Source organism: Callorhinus ursinus, unplaced genomic scaffold, assembly GCF_003265705.2.
Source record: "Callorhinus ursinus isolate GAN/ISIS: 27379988/994484 unplaced genomic scaffold, GSC_fseal_2.0 scaffold19, whole genome shotgun sequence".
Lineage (NCBI taxonomy): Eukaryota > Metazoa > Chordata > Mammalia > Carnivora > Otariidae > Callorhinus > Callorhinus ursinus.
Window position 1 is genome coordinate 14554976 of NW_027397081.1, and position 22622 is coordinate 14577597.

The 22622-nt window shown below is 53.6% G+C and overlaps 1 protein-coding gene across 1 annotated transcript in view; it reads right to left on the reverse strand.

Moving 5' to 3' along the window:
* Positions 1-22622, reverse strand: part of TMPRSS13 (transmembrane serine protease 13) — a 64746-nt gene that overhangs the window by 13821 nt on the left and 28303 nt on the right. Inside the window, exons 4-6 of the mRNA XM_025893759.2 lie at positions 15140-15276; positions 3100-3289; positions 1973-2077 (exon numbers count right to left, since the gene is read on the reverse strand). Coding sequence (XP_025749544.1) covers positions 1973-2077; positions 3100-3289; positions 15140-15276 — 432 coding nt within the window. The remainder of the gene's footprint in view (positions 1-1972; positions 2078-3099; positions 3290-15139; positions 15277-22622) is intronic.

Consider the following 22622-nt stretch of genomic DNA (forward strand, 5'->3'; position numbering starts at 1 on the left):
CAGAGTGGCGACCAGAGAAAGCCCTCCTCCAGAATCCCAGAGCCCCCCCCCCCTCGGAGCCCCTCTGGCCTCCCTTCTTCTCTGTGCTCTGAGGGTCATGGCAGAGAAATTTCTGTCTCCAGCGTCCACACATTCAAGCACTGCCCATGCTGTCCTCTCAAAGGCTGTTCTTTCGGTCTCAGAAGCTCCTGGATTTTCCTTCTCCCTCTCCCCTACACAAGGGATGTCCCCTTCATGCCTTTAGATGTCTTTCCTCTCAAAGAGCAAATTTGGGTGGCTGATTCCCAAACGTCCAAGCTTTACAAACCACGTGGGAAAGTCAGCCCTGTGACTCCCTGCGTCTGGAACACTAACCTCTTCTCAAACTAGGGATCCCATCCCTCCTGCCAAGAGACACCTTCCCTTGGGTGCCCAAGAAACTGAGTTCTAACTCCTCACCCTGCCCCTCATCCTCAGCCGGACCCCCTACTTCTCCCTCCGGCCCTACCACGCACTCGGTCACCCTGCTCCTTCCAGACCCAGACACCAGTACCCACGGGGCCACAGCTGGAGGGCCCCCCCTGATGGTCAGCAGGCTGAAGGACATGTGGTGAAACCACACTGTGACTCTAGCTCTATCGGGGGGCCCACCCTTATGTGCCAACTCATCCCTCCACGGGTCATTCCCGACGGCTCTCCCATGACTGCCGGGGGCTCCCTGGAGCAGTGCCCTGTGCGGGAGGGGCAGGAGAAGCAGGGCAGCGTGTCCTGGCTGGAGGTCCACATGGACACCACATGGCAGGCATTGTGACAGTGATGCCACCACCTTGTCAGGCAGGTGGGGACACCAAGGCTGGGGAAGTTAATTAATTTGTGTGGTCACACATCTGGCAAGTGGCAGAGCCAGGATGCTATGGGGGGCCGTGCCCTTAACCAGCACGCTACCTCCTCCCGCTCCACCCTCTTCCTGGAGCAACCCGGGCCAGCCCGGGTTTCCGCACAGTCACCTACCCGGCTCCTCCCCACACCGTGCCACCTCTTCAACAGAAGCCTTACCCCCCCGCCTGGCGTTTAAAGCTGTCTACCATGTAGCTCAGCCATGCCCAGCCAAACAGACAGCCCCCCAGGTCCCCCAGTACTCTTTTGCTCGCTGGCTATGCGGGTCCCTTCGTTCTCCCCACGCCGACCTTGCCCCCCTGCCCCCGACATTTCCTGCAGCTGCTCATCCCGCTCAGATGCCCTGTCCACATGCTGCCCCATCCTCCAGGCCGTCACCTGACCCTTCGTGAGCTGGTCTCTGCCACCCCGGCCCACACAGCTGTCACCTCTTCCTGACGGTCACATTTGGCCTTAATTATTGCCATCTAGGTCCCTCAGGACACTGGACTCTCTTCCGAGGACAGGGTGGCAAGAGTTGTGCTCCCCTTCTGCCCCCCCCCAAGGTTCCCCGCTGTGCCGGGCCCCGTGCCGAACCCCGGAACACTTTATCCCATTGTCCAAAAATGCCCAAGAGACTTTCCCTAATCCATGTTTATATGTTTTTTTTAAATAATTAGCGTATATAGGTTTTGTGCCAGACCCTGTGCCATTATGTCATTTATGGCTCATAACCCAGTGAAGTCTTTATGAGTGCTGATGGGGCACGTAGTAAGTCAAACGCACTGAAGGAATTGAATCCCATCTGAAGATGCAGAAACAGAGCTCAGAGTGGCTAACTCTCTCAAGCGAGATGCACAGGAAGGCGCAAACGGATGAGGCCCGAGCCCGGGTCCTCCTAACCCGCGGCCTGGAGGGGGCCTGAAGGCCCCCATGCGCCGTGCTCCGCGGCCTTTTGCGGGAGTGTCTGTGGGGGGCTCTGTAACCGGAGGAGTGTTGTTCCCCACTCCCGCCTCCCTGCGGCGAGCCCCCGTCCGCAGCCCACATTCCGCCGGGCCATGGGCCGTGCCCAGAGCCCGCCCCTGCCTCCCGCCCCTCCCCCCCCCGTTAGACTCACGGAGAATGATGAGCGACACCACGAGGACAATGAGGAGGAGTACACATCCGATGAGCGGCAGCCGCTTCCGGCCCTCCTGCCAGGTGAACTTGGGCAAGCTGGTACCTAGGGGCAGGGCAGCAGCAGGGGAAGGTTAGGCTGTTGGGGAGGGGTCCGGTGCAGCGGAGGAGGGGAAGGAGACAGTCTGGCCCGGGAGGGCGCCATGGGGACCTCTCGGCTCCAGAACACGGCACCAGCCCGCCTGATAGCCACAGCCCCCCTTAGCAGAGCGTCTCCTCCGGGCCAGCCAGGCACACCTGCAAGTGCTCTCTTGTGGAATTCTCACAGCAACCGTGTGAGCTGGACGTTATCGATAGATGGGGAAACTGAGGTTCGCAGAAGTGAAAGAACTTGCTCGAGGTTACTTGGCTAGCAAACGGCAGAGCAGGGAGTCAAATGAAGTGTGTCTCGTTCCAAAGGCCACACCAGAGTGCCCCACCAGCCCCTGAGGGGGCAAGACTGTGAGAGAGGCCCCAAATATGGGATGGTGGGGACAGTCTGAAGCCCAGCCCGAGAGGAGGGCAGCATTGGGATGGGCAGACCCACTGCTTCGTTAGGGGCAGAGCCAGCCCCAAGGCCCATCTGCCAGCTCTGACTTCCAGCAACTGAACCAGATACGTCAGGTTGGAAAGATGGAGGTCAAGTGTGCCTGCCTGGTCGGAATCTCTCCATTTCCTCCTCACCCCACAGATGGGCCCACAGTCAGGACCCTGCTCCAAGGCCGACCCTCGCCTCCCAGCTGACCCACAGAAAGGGCTCTAACCGGGGTCCTTGCTCTCGAAATCTGCACTGTGACCCGCACTGCGCAGCCTCCAAAGTTACAACTGCTCTGTTGGTCCTGGTTTCTTCTCCCCTCCCCCCAAGGCCCCCATTTTCCACTGTCTTGGGCTTGCACATAATGGCTCCTTTCTGCCCCCACCTCCCCAGGCCCCCCACTGCCCGTCCCTGACTATTCCCCCTGCTCCTCACACATCACTGTCCCAGGGGGAGAGGAAGAGAAGAGAATCCCAACCCTGAGATTTCGTCCCCACGCCCCCCCCACGCCTCCTTCCCTGTTCCTCTTGCCTTCCCTGCAGTGTCCCCCTTACCTGGGCTCTCCCCGGTGGCCCTGGTGGCTGGCGCTGACCTTGCAGGAGACGCCCGGATGGGTACGGCCCCCACTGGTGTTGCTCTGACAAGGTACACTCTTGTCGGAGAAGACGTTGTGGAGGCTGACCTGGCAGATGATGACCTGCAAGGGGATGCCCGGGCTGGAGACGTCCTTGCCAGGGAAGCATTCTGGAAGCAGAGTGAAGGGCATCCTTCAGGCTGCTCCCCTGAGAACCCACCCAGCTATCAGGCCTGCTGAGCCAGAAGATCCATGCTCTGGGGCAAGCGGCTAGGAGGGGAGCAAACACTGCCCCCCCCATCACCACCATCACCACCTTCCCACCCCTGGCAGAGAAGCATCTGAGAAGAGAGTTTCTCGGGATGGAGCACAAGTTCAAAGAGGCTGCACCCCCCACCTCCCTATAGTCTCTCCACATCACAGGGACCTGTAGAGGTGGGCAGAGGGCAGTGGGCCATCTGCCTGGGGCTTGGGGGGCCCTTGCTTGGGCTACATGTGTCTAGGGACCCTCCCTCTGAGGGTGGCTCAAGGAGATGTGGTCCCTGGTGAGGAAAGTGATCGCTCCTTCTGCCCTCTTCACTTCTACTCCCCCCACACACCCCTGCCTTTTCCTCTTGTGTGCCCCAGACTTATAAAACCCCATTCTTAGTATAAGCTGTCATCGAAAAGTGTGAATAGCACTCCTTAAGAAAAGCCCTGACCTGCCTTGTAGCCCACCATTCTCAGTAACACCAGACTTGTCTCATTCACCCATGCACCCACACGCACGCACGCACGCACATGCGTTCACTCACCCATGCATCAGGGCAACTGGAGAGGCAACATCAGAAGGTGTAGGCGGGCGTAGGAGCCCACCACTCTTAGACGAGATCCTTAACCCGACCCAGCTGCAGGTGGAGTGGTTTGCTCGCCCAGAGTTAGCACTCTAATGGATGGTTATAGAGGACCTCACATGCTCTAAGAGCTTTATGTGTATTTACTCACTTAATCCTCAGGACAGAATTGCTCCCATTTTGCACAGGGGAAGCAGAAGCAGAGAGACTAAGCAATGTGATCAAACTGTCAGAGCTGGAGAGGGGCAGGGCCAGAGCACAAGTCCAGAAAGCCGGGCTCGGAGGCCAGCTCAACCATGAGGTTTTGCTGCCTCTCTGAAGAGGGACGCAGTTGATAATGCAGCAGCCGGCCTTACTAGGCAGTCAGTGAGCGCTGGATCTGTTCCTTCCTGGAAAGTGAGCCTTTGGGGTGCTCTAAATCTAAGAGAGAGCCGGAGGGCACTCAGGGCGGACAGGAAGCCTGGCGGGGCCCCCAGTCCCTGTCACCTCCCTCTGGCCCATTATACCAGCCCCATCTCTTCAGCCCCCTCCAGAAACCCCAGAGGCTGCAGGGGCAAGCTGGGAATGGATCAGGGGCCACATGTGACCATCATCATCATTCCTGCTGGGAGCTGACTGGCCCCTCAGGGGGGATGGTGAGGGCGCCACACCTGTACTGGGGACCCCGCACTGGGGGCACCGTCGACAGGGCTGTGTGGGGAAGACGGCTCTGGCCCCCAGCACCTGTTTCCATCCCTCACCTGCCAGCATGCTTGACATTGGACATTATTAGTAAGCCAACCGGTTAAGAAAAAGTCCTCCTCGTTAGAACATTGGCCCAAGTCAACACCATCATCCCTACCAGGCAAGGGTTTCTTGTTTGGTTTTGTCATAACTGTTTTAAACTCCCTTTTCTAAGAGTCAGAGGTAATGGATTTGGTCACGTCCTCATTGTTCTGGAGGCTGCAAAATGAATTCAAGGAGGAATCTTGAGTCCCTGACCACGCTCGGCTTACCACTGGCCGGGACCAGGAGCCATTATCCCAGGGAGTTGCTGGGTTACTTAACGGAGGTGGGTAAATACATGTGGATCCAGGTGCCCCAGCGAGCCGAGCAGGGACACACTTGTGTGTGTTTAGGGACCTGAAGGGCAGCTGCCGCTGCTGCTGACCCAGCTGGACCAGAGCTCGGATTCCCCCTGTCACCCCCATTGTCTAGAGACTAGATTTCCATAATGTGAAGACAGGTGAGCCCCTAGACGCTTCAAGGGGAACAGGACTGGGGCTGGGGGCAAGGAGAGGTGGGGAGGCTATGTTGAAATAGCAGCCTATCAGCTGCTAGCATTGGCTTTGGAGTCAGGCAGACCTGGGTCTCCATCCTACACCCAGCAGGGTGACCTCGGGCAAGACCCTTAACCTTCCTTTTTCTTTTTCTTAATCTGTAGAATGGGACTAATGACCCTGAGGATTCAATGAGATAAAATAGGAAATGTCTTGCCTGTGTCTGGCACATAGCAGCAGGGCAGGAAATGATCATCTCCCTTCGCCTTTGCATTAGCCCACACAGCGCCCACCTCGCTGAGATTTAACAGCCGTGGGGCATGACCAAAGGGCTGAAAGGTGGTGGGAGCTCATCTTAGGGAGAAAAGAGGGCGCTGGACAAAGGCCAAACTGAGGTCCTTCAATGACAGAGACAAACCCAGGCTGTGCAGAGTCTGTGCTTCCCACCCATGGTGGCCCAAGGCTTAGCACCTGCCCAGGACCCTGGCGCTGGGCACCTCAGCTGGCCTGCCCGCCTTCCCTCCCTGCTATGCTCACACTATAAGCCTTCCCCGCCTTAAGGGGCCCATTCCCACTATAGGATACAATAAAATGATAGTAGTTCACCATGTACGGTACTTGGGAATTTACAATAAGCTTCCACATCTGTGGTCTCATGGGGTTCTCACTCCAACCCTGAGAGTTTGGTGTTTTTAGAAGTTTATTTTCCAGATGAGGAAACCAAGGCTCAGGGCTCAGAATCACACAGTCAGGGTGCTGCCCCAAGCCTGCGTGTGTCTGAGGCCCCTGCCCTCTCGGGTCAGCAGCAAGACCCCCCGGCATAGCCTTCTCTAGCTGTACACGGGGCACTCAATCCGCATTCGTGACACGGCCTGAGAACGGGGACCTGGGGCCCCGCAGGCTGGGAGCAACGTGGGAAGTCTGGCAGTGGGGACAGTGGTTCTACAGCGATGTCGGTCTTATGGAGCTTTCTGGTGGGAGTCGCAGGTGGGTCCTGGGACCTCTCAGGACAGGAGGGCCGCATGCCAGGCAACACGCACTCTGTGCACCAGCAGGTGCCTCGGGGCCAATGATGCCACCTCTTCGTGCCTCCGCTTCCTCATCTGTAAGGTGAGCCAGTCACCCTGCCTCATAGCATCGTAGCGATAGCTGCTGTGTGCACGGTAAGGACTCGATGACCATGAGCTGTGAGGGTGGGTGTTTATCTGTTAAAGACGCTGGACTTGAAGACGAAGAATCTATGTTCAAATATGACTGCATCCATTTCTGAATGGGCTGCCCCAGGCAAGTAAGGGAACACTTCAGTCTGTCTCCATGCATGTAAGATGGGACTGACCTTGCCTCCTTCCCCTGATAACCGCGGAGGAAACACGGAAGAGCCTGGTGCATAAATGCGTGTCACACCGTAACAAAGGCGGCAGCCCATTAGGCACTTAGCTTGATCCTGTTTCAAGCTCATCACAGCTCTCTATGGCTGGTCTTGTTAGCCCCATTTTATAGATTTTGAAACTAAGGAGATTAAGAACATGCCCAAACTCACCTCTTGGGACTGAGTGACAGGGCTCGTATCCTGACCAGGTCTCCTAGGAGCAAGTAGAGTCTGGACCCACGGTATCACGAGAGTCCCCAGTAACTTCCTGCACTTCCTTGAGGCTGACAGCTCGAGAAGAGCTTCCATACCCATTATTTCTTGTGGTTCTCACAGGGCCTCGTCAGCAAGCTGGGCAGTAACTATGACCCCCCCAGCCTATCCTTGAGGAAACTGGGGTGCAGCGGACTAAACAGCATGCCCAGAGCCCCTGAACTGATTGGCAGGCTTGTAGGGATTTACCATAACCTTCTGATTCACATTCAAGAGCTCAGGCTGTCCCCACCGGAGCAGGACCCCATGGCCTGGTCCTGGTACCGCATCACCGTGGCAGGAACAAAGGGGCCCACAGCTGGCAGAGGCCCCAAGGGAGATGGTGGGAAGGCTGCGGGGGGGAGGGGTAAGGAACAGTGGGAGGGACTTAGACCAGAGGGATAGCTGGTGGGGGGCAGGCAAGGTGGGAAGCTCAGGGCAGCCAGAAGGAGAGAGCAGGGGCCTCCTAAGCCTTGCTCAGCCCTCTCCCTGATGCTGGTTCCATCCGCACATAGATCCCAACGTGCCCACCCATAGCCTCAGCCCATAGGAAGCAGGGAGGAGAGTCCCTGGGGAGGTGAGCTGGGGTCCAGGCAGGAGACTCCCCTGGGTCCCTCTTCTCTGAGTCTAGAGAGAGCTGGGTCAATGTAAAATGGGACTCATCTTGGGCTCAGTACCCAAGGGGCCAGAAGGGAGTGAGTAGTCCCCAAATTGTACAGCTGCTGCCTCTGAACCTCAGCAGCCTGTGTCAAGTCTTCCCAGAGCTGGGGTGTGGTGGTGTAGTCATGGAGGGGAGGCTGGGCATTGGGGGTAGACAGAGCAATATCCAAGAAAGAGTTAGAGGCCATGGAGGGCCTGGTCTCAGTAGAGCAAGCACTCTGGTGTCTGAGCCGGTGGGAGGCACATGCAGAGATTTGGGCCCTGAAGACCAAGGGCAAGAGAAGAGGCCTGACCCCAAGGCCCACATGACAGCTGTTCATGGGGAACCATGAACCCCAGCAGGATGAACGGGCAGCCCCAAGACCGGAGGAAGGCAGCCTCCACAGTGAGGCCATCTGCCTCATCCCCCTGACTCTGAGCCTCAACCCGAACCATCACAGGATGCTGGGAAGAATCCCCCTTTTTAGGGACCACTAGAATAGATTCCATATCCATCCTTTACCCCTTTCATGGCCTGCCACCCCCACCCGCTGGAAGTTCTTCCTGATGTCGGACCTACTAGAGCAGTAACTCATTTCCTTTCCTCCATTCTTGGGGAGCAACTGCTGAGACTCCAGCCTCCCTCGTGGTGGCCTGGCCTCACCCTCAGAGCAGATGCCTTGAGTAGGTGGGGGAGAGGGCAGGAGGAGACTTCTTGCCCAGAGCCCCAAGATGCAAGGGGCTGAGCCCATACCAGAACCATCCCGACTCCTGGCCTTTGCAGTGAGCAGAAGACCCCGCAGTGGAACTCAGATGACCAACTCCAGGCTCTCCACAACCTGTCTGCAGGCGAGAGGACCCTCAGCCCATCTGGGGGCAGGCGGACAGGGCAGAACCAGGGGGTGGGTGACTCTGGACCATTTCCCTGGCCAAGCACTGCCAATCATACTTGTTTTTTTTTTTTAAGATTTTATTTATTTATTTGACAGAGAGAGACACAGGGAAAGAGGGAACACAAGCAGGGGGAGTGGGAGAGGGAGAAGCAGGCTTCCCACAGAGCAGGGAGCCCGATGTGGGGCTTGATCCCAGGACCCTGGGACCATGACCTGAGCTGAAGGCAGACGCTTAACAACTGAGTCACCCAGGCGCCCCGCACTGCCAATCATTCTTTCCTGGCCCTGCCTCTCCTCCCTGCCAGCCCCTAGGGTGGTCTTCAGGGTTCTCCCATGGGGTAATACATTCGTGAGCCCTCACTGCTTCGCAGAGCAGGCCTATACGCCAGGCTGTCATGACTCCCACCTGCCTTTGCATTCCCCAGGGGCCCCTACTCACAACAGCGCCCCCCCCGAGTGCTCTGACGCAGGAGGTGGCCCGGCTGGAAGGCAGGCCGAGCAGGGGTCCGCAGGGAAGCAGTGAGCAATGAGCCAGAAAGAGGGCTGAACAGAGCAGTCCCTGGCTCTGGGACGCTTTCCAAGCACTTTCCTGAATAGGAGTCGATAAGAATTATTATTCCCATTTTACAGTCAAGGAAGTAGAGGCCTAAAACATTCATGTGCTTTCCTCGGAGTCACTTCAGTACATCTTACACTGCAGAATAGAGACTAAAACCCAAGGGCCCTTGCACCTAGGCCATGGCCCTCTATGCCACAGCTGCCAGGGGGAGATTGCCCACCCCAGGCTGAACAGGACATTTTTATGGTTTCCTGTGGCAGACTCTGTCCCGTGGGTCCTTACCTGGTGGGGGACGGCAGTGAGTGAGCAAGGACCCCAGTGGTCCTGCCCTTGGCCTCTCTGCATCTCCTGCAGGTCCAGCCAGCTGCACCAGGAAGGAGAGGGGTCCTCTGCCATGCTGAGCCATGTGGCAGCCACCTCACAGATTGCTTGGTTTTGTGGCTACTGCCAAAGATTGAGCTCCAGGCTTTGCTTAGAGACTGTTCTCCAACCTTGGGGGTGGCCTGAACTCCGGGACAGAAGCACCATGGGCCTCTCAGAGCCCCCGGCAGGCAGGGAGAAGAACCTAGCAAAAGGCTCCTGCGGGAATGTCCACCTGGGCAGCAGCCGCGGTAGCACGACTTCAGGACACAATGGCAGGTGCACCAGGGCCCTTTCAAGGCCGACCAAAGCTGGCAGGGCCTCCCTCCCCTGCCCTGGGCCATCCCTTCATGCAGCCCGCACCCCAGGGCAGGCTGGGCAGATCATAGGCTGTCAGAGCTAGAAGGAGCTTGAAAATCCTCCAGTTCTGGTTCCTTTATCCTACTGATAAGGTGATTGAGGCCCAGAAAAGCAATGCGACTTGCCTAAGGGCACAAAGCCAGTCGGGGGCAGTGTCAGGACCCCAAATGTCATCTTCTGGCTCCTGCCCATCACTGTGCTCTCCCAGCGCCCCTTCCCAGGCTCCCGTGGGGAGGGGCTCCTCACCAGACTGAGGCCCCTGTGGCAGCTTCTCTCTCCCAGAGACCCTGAGTATCAAGGATGTTTGGAGTGGGGGGGGGCATAGGCAGGACCCCAGCCTGGCCCCCTAGCATTCCGGGCTAAGCAGGAAGAGATGCCTCCAGTCTCCACTGGAAGCACTAGAAGTTACCAAGAAAAATCAGGAGCTCCCTTTGGCAGGACCTAAATGGCCACCATGCCTGTCAGGACGCTGAGGAGCCCCTGGGCTGCTGCAGGGGGGGCCTGAACCCATTCCACTGTGGACCAGACTGGACTGAACTGGCCTCCAAGGAACTGGTTTGAACTGGGATGGAGTTCAGGATCATGCTTCTTTCCCATCTTTACTGTCCAACCCAGGCTTCGTTGTGCCTCCAGGTACACCGGGCTCCCTCCTACTCCCCCCTCCCTGAACCCAGAGAAATTCCACAAATGCAGGCTCCCCCTCAGAGCACATGCAGTTTCCCCAGCATGTCCTTCCACCCTCCTTCCAAACTGGGGAACCCCTGGAATCAAACTGGGCCCCAGACTCAGAAGCTGAGCAGAGGCCTCCCATGCTGCAGGCTTGGGAGGCACAGGGGAGTCTTGCTTCTGCTCCTCACCGTGCACGACCTTAAGGACAGCTGCATCCCTCTCTGGGCCTCAGCTCCCTGATCTATAAAAGGAAGGGAGCGGACAGTCGGCTGTTTTCAAGCAGGGCTCCCAGAGCATGAGAGGTTCGGTGGAAATGCCTCCAGGACCAGGACCCCTGTAGCACGGAAAGGGCCTGGAGTCCTTCACCCCCCACTTCAAACAGAGAAGACCCACTTGGCAGTTGTGTACAATGGGTCCACACATGGTTTCATTTGAACAAAAGAGGCTGCTGCTATAAAGACCTTGGAAATTACTGGCCTGGGCAAGCACCGATGTTCCTTCTGGTTTACGATGCCTCATGAAAATGCCTCGGGGAATCGCGTTAGACCAGCGTCAAAATACCTCCTTGTCCATTCATTCGTGTATTCATTCATTCATTTGTTCATTCATCAAAGAGTTTAAAGAACATTGAGGACCTACTGCTGCCAAGCAAATGATCTCTGATGGCCCAGGGTCTTGTTGCCTCAGTTTCCCCCATGTGCTTTCTATGCCAATGCTGGCGTGGTGACACAGTTCAGGGCTGGTACCTCATGGAGGTGCCCTGGACAGTCCTGTGAGGGGAGCCACACTCCACGTGGTCCTGCCAGGGTCCTGACAAAGCCCCGAGTTCCCCGTGCTGGCTCCCCTCATGCCTCCTCTCAGCACCCTGGCCGCCTCGCTGGGCCCAGTCCACCCCGCTGGTGCTATACCAAGAGGAAGCTGTTTTGCCAAAACAAGACACTTAAGCTAAGTGTCTATTGTTACATCAGCCGGCCTTCCTGCCCAGCACCCCAGCCTGGAGCCCCATACACACACTCCCACACATTCTCGTTCACATATGCCAAGTCACAGGGACAATTCAGGGGGAGGCAGGGCGGGATGGGCCAAGTGGAAGGTTGCCCAGCACCAATGACAACATGGACCAGAGAGGTCTCATGCTAGGGCAGCGTGCCTGGAGGGCCAAAGGGCAGGTGCCAAGGGTCTTGAGGGAGCCTGTGCTATGGGGTCAATGGTACAGTGACCTGAGCCTATCGGTGTGCCATCTTAGGAACATGCCTTCCCCCTGAACCCACCCTGGGACCACCAGCCACTCTCAAGTCCACGACATCTGTGGTCTTGGACTGATTGAGAACCTGCTCTATTATAAGAAGACCCAGTCTACAGTGGATTGCTTCTTTAGCAGTGGGTCTACTCAGTCTTTCTTTAATAAACATGACACTGCTGTAAGCATTAAAAGTGTGATACCTCTTGAAAAAAACACAAAACACACACTATCGTTAAAGAGCAAATGCACATATCCAAAGTGGCGCACCTGTAATCCCATTCCATACAATTCCAAAGACTGTCATGGAACCAGAAAGGGGCCTGGGGGTAGGGGGGGAGCAATTTGTTCAACCCTCGTCTTTGGTAGGTGGAAAAACTGAGACATGGAGAGATTTGTCCACATTGTTAGAGGAATCAGGACTAGATCCTAGATGATGATGATAGGGGGAGGAGGGTAATCTGAACACTCTATGCCAGATGCTATTTAAAAAGGGCCTTACAATCAGGAAAATCCAAATCAAAACCTCAATGAGATACCACCTCACACCAGTCAGAATGGCTAAAATTAGCAAGTCAGGAAACGACAGATGTTGGTGGGGATGTGGAGAAAGGGGAACCCTCCTACACTGTTGGTGGGAATGCAAGCCGGTGCAACCACTCTGGAAAACAGTATGGAGGTTCCTCAAACAGCTGAAAATAGAGCTACCCTACAATCCAGCAATTGCACTACTGGGTATTTACCACAAAGATACAAATGTAGGGATCCAAAGGGGTACGTGCACCCCAATGTGTATAGCAGCGATGTCCACAATAGCCAAACTGCAGAAAGAGCCAAGATGTCCATCGACAGATGAATGGATAAAGAAGAGGTGGTATATATACACAATGGAACATTATGCAGCCATCAAAAGGAATGAGATCTTGCCATTTGCAACGACATGGATGGAACTGGAGGGTGTTATGCTGAGTGAAATAAGTCAAATCAGAGAAAGACATGTATCATATGACCTCACTGATATGGGGATTTTTTAATCTCAGAAAACAAACTGGGGGTTGCTGGAGTGGTGGGGGGTGGGAGGGTTGGGGTGGCTGGGTGATAGACCTTGGGGAGGGTATGTGCTATGGTGAGCGCTGTGAATTGTGCAAGACTGTTGAATCACAGATCTGTACTTCTGAAACAAATAATGCAACATATGTTAAGAAAAAAAAGAAGAAGATAGCAGGAGGGGAAGAATGAAGGGGAGTAAGTCGGAGGGGGAGACGAACCATGAGAGATGATGGACTCTGAAAAACAAACTGAGGGTTCTAGAGGGGAGGCGGGTGGGGGGATGGGTCAGCCTGGTGATGGGTATTAAAGAGGGCACGTTCTGCGTGGAGCACTGGGTGTTATGCACAAACAATGAATCATGGAACACTGCATCAAAAACTAGTGATGTAATGTATGGTGATTAACATAACAATAAAAAAATAAAAATAAATTAAAAAATAAAAAGGGCCTTACAGAGATACCTAGGGGGCTCAGTCACAGGCATCTGCCTTCAGCTCAGGTCATGATCCCAGGGTCCTGGGATCGAGTCCCACATTGGGCTCCTTGCTCAGTGGGGAGACTGTTTCTCCCTCTGCCTGCCGCTCCCCCTGCTTGTGCTCGCTCTCGCTCTCTCTCTCTCAAATAAATAAATAAAATCTTTTAAAAATAAAAATAAGGCCTTATATGTCAAAGTCACTATTCTAAGACTCCTTGAAGTAGACACTATCTTTATTCCACTTTACAGATGAAGAAACTGAGGTACAAAAACATTGATTTGCCTGAAGTCACCGCTGACCCGGAATTTGGTCAGTGCTCTGTCCACAACATGCAGCTTCTCCTTGGAAGACCAAGAAGCTGAGAGCTTTCTCCATATCCTGTCCAAGGTCCCACCTGAAGACCAAACCAATGCGCCCAGGAACCTCATCAGGCTTACGTCCCTTGGCCACCATTTTGCTCACTACTTTATGGAGCTGAAGGACCAACACCGCAGTGTGCATCTCTCTGCCATGAAGCCCTTGGAGAAAAGGCGTGGCCATAGACAACCAGTTTCTCCCAGTCTGCTCCTCTTCAGTCCAACTGACCTGAAGAAATCTGCTGCAGGTAAGATTAAGAGCCCCAGGCAGCTCTCCCTGCTCCCACCCTAGGCTCACTATCTTGGAGGTTCTACCTTAAACGAGGGGGTGAATTTAAGAACCTTAAAGAAGGAAGTAATGTTTCAGTTCTTTCACTCCAAAGTAAGTTAGGACGGCCTCCCAGAACGAACATGGCACCTAGCACACCATTTAACACGTCTCCTATTAGGAATGAAAAGTCTGCTCTCTACTCTCTGCCCCTCCAGTGACCTTCCATGTTGGTCCCAAACTCTGGAAAGATAAGCATCCTAGGCAGATGTCACCTCCATCACCCTGACCAGGGACTGGCCCTACCATCCTTCAGACAAATCAGCCCTTCTCGCCCTTTGTATTTAGAGATTATCAAGTTAAGACTCCCAGAAAGTCACCAACAAACATGCCCGATGGCTGCGATGGTGGGTTCACCTTCCTCACACCTCAGACAAAACTCCATTCTGCCCATGCATTGCCCTTACTGCTCACCAGAGGCTCCAATGAGCCCAGAGGCCTGGGACCAAATGGCCTTGGGGAGGGGGAGACAGGAATCAAGGAAAACAGTGCAGGAGGGAAGACTGGGAAAGAAAAGTCAAGAGGGGGCTGGAGGACGGTGGGGAAAATGATGGTAAAAGTGGCAGAAACGTATCTGGGGTTCAGAATGGACCACAAGCCTCCTATAAGCTAGAATATAGGCTGAGCTGATCCTTCTCAAACCCAGAGCTACCCCATCTTTCCCAGAGTCTCTGATTCTACCACTTTAGTAAAGAATAAAAGAAGGCAGAGAGAAGTTAACAGCAAGACCTAAGGAGGAGTTAGAGCACAAGACGAATGTCCCTCAAGAAAAGAAAGCTGAGAACAAAATCTTTGGAAGCCTTCACATGTATAATTGGCTTTTCCACAGAGGACATTCTAGCTGTTCTCTGCCACCACCAAGAACAGAAGAGGAAAGGGACCTGAGCTGTGGCAGAAGGAATTATGGTTAGACATGAATCACTTTCAGAGCATGAATATTATAAAGCCTGAAAATAAGTGACCAAAGGAGATTGAAAAATCCCCTTGACGATCTTAAATACACATAGAAAGTCACATTTTCTAAGATGGTTTATGAGTCTAGTGAGGGGGTTAGCCAAGATAACCTTGAAGGCCAGTTGGAACGCGAAGTTTCAGGGATTTCTCAAGCCAGCAAAAGTGATGATCTAACAGCCAGGGTGCTCGTAGCCCACAGAGCAGGAGCCCCAAATTCAGGCCAGATCCCAAATCCCATCAGCGCCTCCCAGGGGCCCCTCCTAGACACCCGCATAAAAGGAGGCCAAGCAATCTCAATCCCAAGAAGCTTCAAATGAGAAAAGGCACACTCAATTTCCCCCAAAACCTGAGGCAAACAGGCGGCCATGCCCCACCTCTCCCCCAGCGCTGGCGGGTTCTGGCCCAAGGCCCACGGCTACTCACCCGGCTGCCATCCCTTTCCATGGTCTCCGGGGGGGCGAAGCTTCCAGGCTCAGCTGATGTCCACAGGAAGATCCATGTTGGCCCCTGTCTTCCCCGGCATGTGGGGAGAAAGGGCCTGGAAGGCGGAGGGCCAGCCCCTACCAGATGGGGCGGGGAAGCGGGTTGGGACGTGTGAGGTAATCTCAAGTATCAACAACACCACAGAACTAGCCAGACCTGTCCCTCTCCCCTCCTCCGAGGCCATCCCCAGTTACTCAGCGAATACCAAATACCAAATGCCAAATACCGGGAGTATGAAGCTACCTTTACTCCGGAAACTGCCCCCACAGAGTCAGCTATGAGGAAACGAGGGGTTCCAGAATGCTTCTTTCGGAGGGGCATTTTGAGGGAAAAAGTCCAGGCCCTGTGAAGACAGTCTTAGGCCTGTCAACCTGAGCACCTAAAACAGATGTTCCCGGGCCCTCTGAGGCAGGACCCTGTTCCTAAAGGGAACGTCCAAGGCCAGGAACCAGAGCCCCAGCCAGGGCAGGACGGTGTCAACCTTCACCTCCGACGACCACGTGTCCAAATCCCAAACCAAGGCTCATGGCAAAATTTTCATTTTCTGAACTCTATTTCTATGAAAACCCTTGCCAAAGAAATTAAAATCAAACAACCTCTAATTATACCCATAATGAATTTCCTCTATGGAAAACAATAAAACGTTATGAAACAACACATCAAAAGCCAATTAGAATAAAACATAGAAGTATCTGAATGGAAACCGTTCTAAGAAATTGTGAGCTGACTCATGGTCCCCTAGCCAGGCCCCATTCTGATCCTCAGAGTCGGAAGAAACAGAGGAAGAGCCACCTCCCAAGGGGTGCTTAGCACCCCCAAACCCAGCAGAGCTGCTACTGAGGCGTATCAGGTGAGCTTTGGGAAGAACTTGCGTGACTGAGCATTTGGGGGCACGGAGGTCATAGAACGGCAGACTTTTTCCAGGTTGAAGGAAGCCCAGAAATCATCTAGTGCTTTGGTCCTCTCGTTTTACAGATGGAGAACCAGCCCGAGAGCCTGAGCATCCGCACACAAGTCACAGGGAACAAAGAGCAGCAACAACGGTGATAAGGTGCTGGGTCTCCTGCCAAATGCTTTACATATAGCAATGCATGTAATCTCCAGAGCAATGCTATTCATCCATCCTTCACTCATTCACCCAACGAGCATTCGTGTGCTTCTGATGTGCCTGGAGCTGCTCTAGGTGCTGGGGACACGGGGAACAAAGCAGACAAATACCCCTGCCCCATGGCACTAGCCTTGGGGTAGAGGCAGGGCAGACAAAAATAAACAGATAAATGATGATAGATAGATAGATAGATAGACAGACAGACAGACAGATATAATTGAACAGTATATGAGAAAGCGAGAAGTGCTGTTGAGTAAAAGCAGGCAAGGGGAGCAAGAAGGCTGGGAGCAGACTTACACTCTGAAACAGGGGGGTCAGGGAGCACTTCACTGGGGTGACCCTTGAGCAAAGACTTCAAGGAAGTGACCACTATCCTCCCCACTTACATGGTAGAAAACAGAAAGTTCTAACTCAGAATGGAAGCCTTCAGCTCCAGCTTCAGGTGTCTTGAGGGAAACTTAATCCCAAAGCGGAAGGATGGAGGAGAGAACTTTCGGGGGGCCCAGACAGGGACCCGGGGGTCCTCCAATCTTGAGTTATTTTCAGTGTCACATTCCTGGGACTCCAAGAGAGCAGGACTTAGCTGCAGACCACATGCCCTTCCTGCAGTCTTGACCAGCTTGCCACGGCACAGGGACCATTCCCACATGGTCATCCAGTCCTGAGGAGATGCCTCCTTTTCCCTCTCTCTGGGGGAGCACCCAGCCCCCACTCTGGCCACCAGAGAGCTATGAGGCTGTTGCTGAGCCTTGGCATTCATCACTCCATCCCCCAGGCAGACCACTGGGCCCCCAGAATCACCCTCCACCTTTTTCCCCCAAAGGTCCCACCAACCTCTGGGAAGAGCTCAGACTTGGGGTTCTGAGTCAATGGGAACAGATGAAAACCCCGACTCGGGGGTGAAGGCCAGTTCCATGAACTTGGAGGTCTTCAGATTGAACATCTGGAAAGGGGCAATTACACGTCAGACCAGAGAATGTGTCCAGCACCAGGTAGGCCCTGAAGAAATGTCAGTTTTCTTTCTCACTGTTTCATCAGAGACACAAGCTGGCCTGTCCCAGCATCCTTGCTGACCGAGCCACCGACCCATATGGAATCCCCACCATCCTCGGTTCAGTTCAACAAGCATTGGCTGCCCAGCACCAGGCCCCACAGCTGCTACTGGGCGAGGGGCGGCAAGCAACAGAAAGGCGGGGAGCCTGCGTTGGAAGAACTCACAGCGTATGTGTTCAGGCCGGGGCAGAGGTGAAACACTAAGGAATCAAATTCTTTGCTGACAATTTTACTTCCGGAGGGAAGGGGCTAAGGTGGCGCAAGCTCTGGACTCTTCCCCCAACAGAGCTGGCCTTGGAGGCCTGCCCCTGCCCTTGACTTTGGCACCTGAACTCGGCCAGGCTCTGCCCTCTCCTGCCTCCTTGGAAGGAAGGAAGGAGACACCTGTCTGCACCATCCCTGCCCCCTCCCTCTAGGTCCCTAGCCCACAACGACCCCACCCGGAGGCTAGCAGCAGCACCCCAGGCCCAGGTGTCCATTTACCCTACCTTTCCCCGACCACCAGTGGGGACCTCAGGCCGGCCACCAGGCCCATTCACAGCCGGTCACTTCCCACCTCCTGCTTATTTCCATCCGAGGTGGAGTTTTACAGAAAAAATGCATCTGCCGTGCACGGGCTTAAAGGCAGCCAGAGGGAGAGAGCAAGGAGCGACAGAAACCTCGCTCCTATTTTGAGTCTGAAGTCCCAGCTCTCTGCTGTCATGCCTGCTCCAGCTGCCACCACCAACTCCTTCCTGGGGCTCCAGATGGAAACAGGGTTCTTGCCCATCCCATTCCCACCACCTTGTCATCTAAGCTTCTCTTTCCTGAGTCCTCCTTCATCACCTTCGCGCCCAGATCACCTCCTGAGCTCCCTCCGTGGAACCCCTGAGGACCCTTCCCCCCACTTTGCACCCCACTTCCGAGCTTCTCCGTCACTCAGAGCACACCAGAGGGGCTTCCCTCTGGGCCTGAGGGGGCCAGACACAGACCACACACTCAGAGGCCAGGCAGGGCCGAGAGGAGATGCTGAGCCCACCCTCAAGGGGAGAGTCCGCAGGAGAAAGCCCCTGAGCCAGAGCCTGTCTTCCCCGCCCCTTCGGCGTCGTGCCCTCTCTGAACGCAGAGCGACCTGGCCACTGCCAGGGACCCACACCAGGCGTCTGTCAGTGTACTCCTGGAAATCGTAACCGGGGGCCAGGTAGGGTGGGGGTAGCTTTTCTTTTTTCAAGCCAAGAAAAATAGTCCATAAGACTAAACCAAGTCCTTGGTCTCCAGCTAGCCTCTCGGCCAACCCTAAGGAAGGCTTACAGGGGCCTCTGCTGGTGAGGCAACTCTGTGGCTCCCTATTTTCAGCAGATATTGGGCCTCTCATCTGGGTGATGGGGACAGGAGAGGGAGGAAGGACAGGCACAGCCAGGAGGGGAAGCCAGAAAGTCAACATGGGCAGGAAGCCTGAGGCTCGCCAAAGGACCCCTTAATGACCCCCACCCCAGCGGGTCTGCACCTCAGAGAGCCTAGAACCGGAAACCCAGGAGTCAGGGTTTCTCTTAGTCGTGGGCTTTACTGCCCCTTGTGTCTTGTTGGGGACCAGCAGGGGACAGAGAGGAGCAAAGCCCTGCCCTTCTCCCTGTAATCGTCATTGTGCTTATGGCATCATCCCAAATCCATGACTAGATGGGATAAACGAGGTTAGAAGCCTCTGGCAGAACCACTGGCACCCTCAGCACACGCTGGGCGACCCCGCTTCCGCACCGGTGAACAGTGGGCAGTGGGCCCTGGGCCAGTGCCACGACTGCGTCCTCCCGGGTGGCCCCTCTGGGACACCCTGACCTGGTAGCTGCCCAGCTGTCTGCAGACGGCTCCCAGGAGTGGGAAATACCACCATCTGGGGCTGGTTCTGCCTATTTAGATGCCACCTGTTTCCAAGGAAGGATTTGACACAGCTGGTCTTCCTCGTGATTCGCCCACACCCATTTCTCTGTGGGTCCCAGTTCCCCTCCTTGGGGACGTCTGCAAACGTCAAATCCCACTTCCTCGTGACCACCTTCTCTCACTCGAGGGCGACAGTTCAGTGAGCCTGCGAGTCTGCTCTCTTTCACCTGAACACACCCCCTTCTTCACTTGCTCCTGGTGTGAGGTGATTTCAAGTCCCCTCACCCCCGTGGATTGCTCCAAGACCAGCGCCCACAGACCCTGGGACCCTCCTGAAGTGTGGGCTCAGAGCTGGGACCCCCACAGCCATATTTACACAGGCTCCTCCTTCAGATAAAACCAACCAGTCGTTCTCTGGAACGACCCATTGGGCTGCTCCTATTTCCACAGAACTGGAGCCGTTGCAGACAGACCAGCAATGCTGACAGCCATGCGGGGCTCAAGCTCAGTAGAGGCAAACACGAACCCACCTGCACACAGCTGGAGTCAAACGTTCACAGAATAAGTGAGGATGAACCAGAAGCACACTAGAGTGAGCCATGAGACTCCCACATTCGGACAGGAATGTCTTTACTCCTTTCTGATCCATCTGAGAAAGGCTTTCTGGAGGAGAGGATGAGATTCCAGAAGGTTCTAGAAAGACAGGCAGTAAGACAGCCTGGCATTGTGGGGCTGTCACGGGGAACTTGATAGGCCTGGAAGGAAAGGAACATTCAGAGCAGTGGGTGTTGAGTGGTCTGTGGAGGGGACTTTGAGGTCAGATAGTCATGGAATCACTCCAGGTACATACGTTAGGATATGTCTTTGGGCAAATTACTATCTTAGCACCCCAGCTTCCTCATCCGTGAAATGGGGATAATTGTTCCTCTCAAATAAAGTATTTATGTCCATTCAGTGACATCGTTTGTATAAAACATTCGGCACAGGACCTGGTACATAGTGCCCACCAATAGTAGCCATTATGATATGATTATAATTTCTAAGTTTGATTGAACAACAAATAGTGCTCTGAGCAGGTGTGGAGAGGATTAAGATTTGTGCTTTGAATCCAAAGCCCAAACAGAAGGGTCCTTCGCTGGGAGCTTGGCAGAGAAAGCCCGGGGCTAAGACTCACGGCTGAGCTTCGGTTGCAGTTCTCTGACTTCTGAGCAAATTCCTCCCCCAGCCCCCAGAGCTCAGCTTTCTCATCTTTAAAACGTGAGGTCCCTTTCAAGTCCGGAGAGCCTAGCAATCTCTAAGTAGAGAGATCTGACACGAGAAAAGAAAGCCAAGACGAGGTAATCAGGTGGTTTGGAGCTCCTGACCAAAGAGCAGAGAAACCGAGGATCTGATAGAAGCAGAGTCACAGTTTGAGGAGGAAGAAAATAATACCCCCAAATGTTGTCCAGAGAGACAAGAGCAGAAAAATGATCAGAAACCAGGCAGAAGGCAAAAACAGCTGCAATGGGCAATAAATGAAACTTTTGAGTAGAAGTTATATACATATATTCATGGTGAAAAATAACAAAAGCACCAGGAAATAAAAACTCACATTTGCAAAGCACTTGAAACAGACATGTATTATTTTACTTTATCCTCAGAACACAGTTGCAGGCAGTCAGTATTACTCTCCCTTTTTGTAACAAAGAAGCCAAGACTCAAAGAAATAAGCTCCCTGGTGTCGACAGCTTGTGAGAGATAGAACTAATGCTCAAATCCCCACTTGCAGCCACCACCTCTCTCTGCTCTTACCATGACGTGTCAGCAGTAATAGAAACGTATAATGGGGCATTATACTTCTAAATGTTCTTGAGTATCAATATACTGTCTTAATAATGAAGTGGAACATGTTAAGTTTGTGCATTCTTGTTAGAACCTTTGCATTCTTTATAGCCCAGAGTATTTTTTAAAAAATGTTTTGATGCAATTCTTTTCCCAGCCTAATTTTTTTCAGCTGTTCCAGATGTGTTTTTATCAGGGCAGATGAAAAGTGGGAAGTCACTGAAGGTGAACCCCCGCAGGTCCCCAGATTAATCACGTTGTGTTTTGCCAACTGTCATCGAGAGATAGACGTTTATATTGTCTGCTCAGTGAAAGGGAAATGTTATGCATTTTGGGTTTTTTGCTTTTCAAACGTGAATCATTAAAAAAAGACACAAAGTTATCCAGACTTTAAACCTAGTTAACATGAGACACTTCAGGTATCCGCAGGTGGCTGTATTTTTCCATTTCTCCTAGAGGTGATTCAAAGTTTGGAAAGAAAACATGAGCTTTTCTGCTCTTTGGCTCTCAAAAGACTTCTCAGTTTAGAACAAATTAATCTAAAGGAATATGGGGTTTTTCCTATGCACACGGATGTTAAGACTTTGAATAATCACATTTGCAAAGCGCTTTCTCTTTGTTTATCTCATCTAGTCCTCAGGATATCCAAGGTAGGAGGAATAGGTTAAGAGTCGCAGGAAAGCCCAGAGAGGCTCCAAGTCCCAGTGGTGGCCTGGCTGAGCCTGGCTTCAGCCGAAGGTCCTCCAAGACTCCACTTTGCAACGTTAATGGTCTGTCCCGCACAGCCTGAGAGGCCCTTAGTAACTATGAGCAATATGCAATTCGTGCAGATATGAATCCTTCCCTCGAACCTGTCCCTGTTGCCAACATATAGCCCTTCTTAAGGACGATGCATGTTGATCTAGGTCCAGCCCTCACTTGGCCACTTCCCAGAAGGGGAACCTTGCTCAATCACTTCACCTGAACTCTCTCAACTGCGATCCAGCACAGATAAAGTGCACTCTGCATGCCCCTTAAGAGACCAAATGGTACCATGAGAGGGCCCCCTAGGAAACCCAGAAGTATTCTAAGATCATCAAACATTATTACTAGAAGCTTGAAACTATACGAACAGGTCTCCCTACAGTTATCCTCACTTCACACTTTGAAGCTCTGCTACGTGCCCCTTTGTAAGACATCAGAATTCACGCTCAGGCTTCCAGGTGTTACGAGTTTATATTGTTTTTCTTCTCAGCCTTAGTTCGCCCACATGAAGGGGTCCTGATGTTCCTAGTAGTTCCTGCTAATACCCCCTTAGTCATAGAAACACTGAGGTAGAGCAGGACAAGGTTTCCGGAAGATCTCCAGATTCCACTAGCCTTTGGGCTGGGACTGCCCTTTGGACCATCCACAAGAAGGCTGCATCCAAAACTGGAGGAACTCCTAGATCCCTTTCTTGAGTAAAAACAGAAGACTCAGGCCCACTACCTAAGGTTAGTGCGTGGATCATTTTGCTGCGATGTGTTCCCTTCCATTTTGCAAATCAAAGCCCATGCCCTCCAGCCCCTAAAATCTTGCTTCATTTTTATACGTTTGTAAGCAGTTATT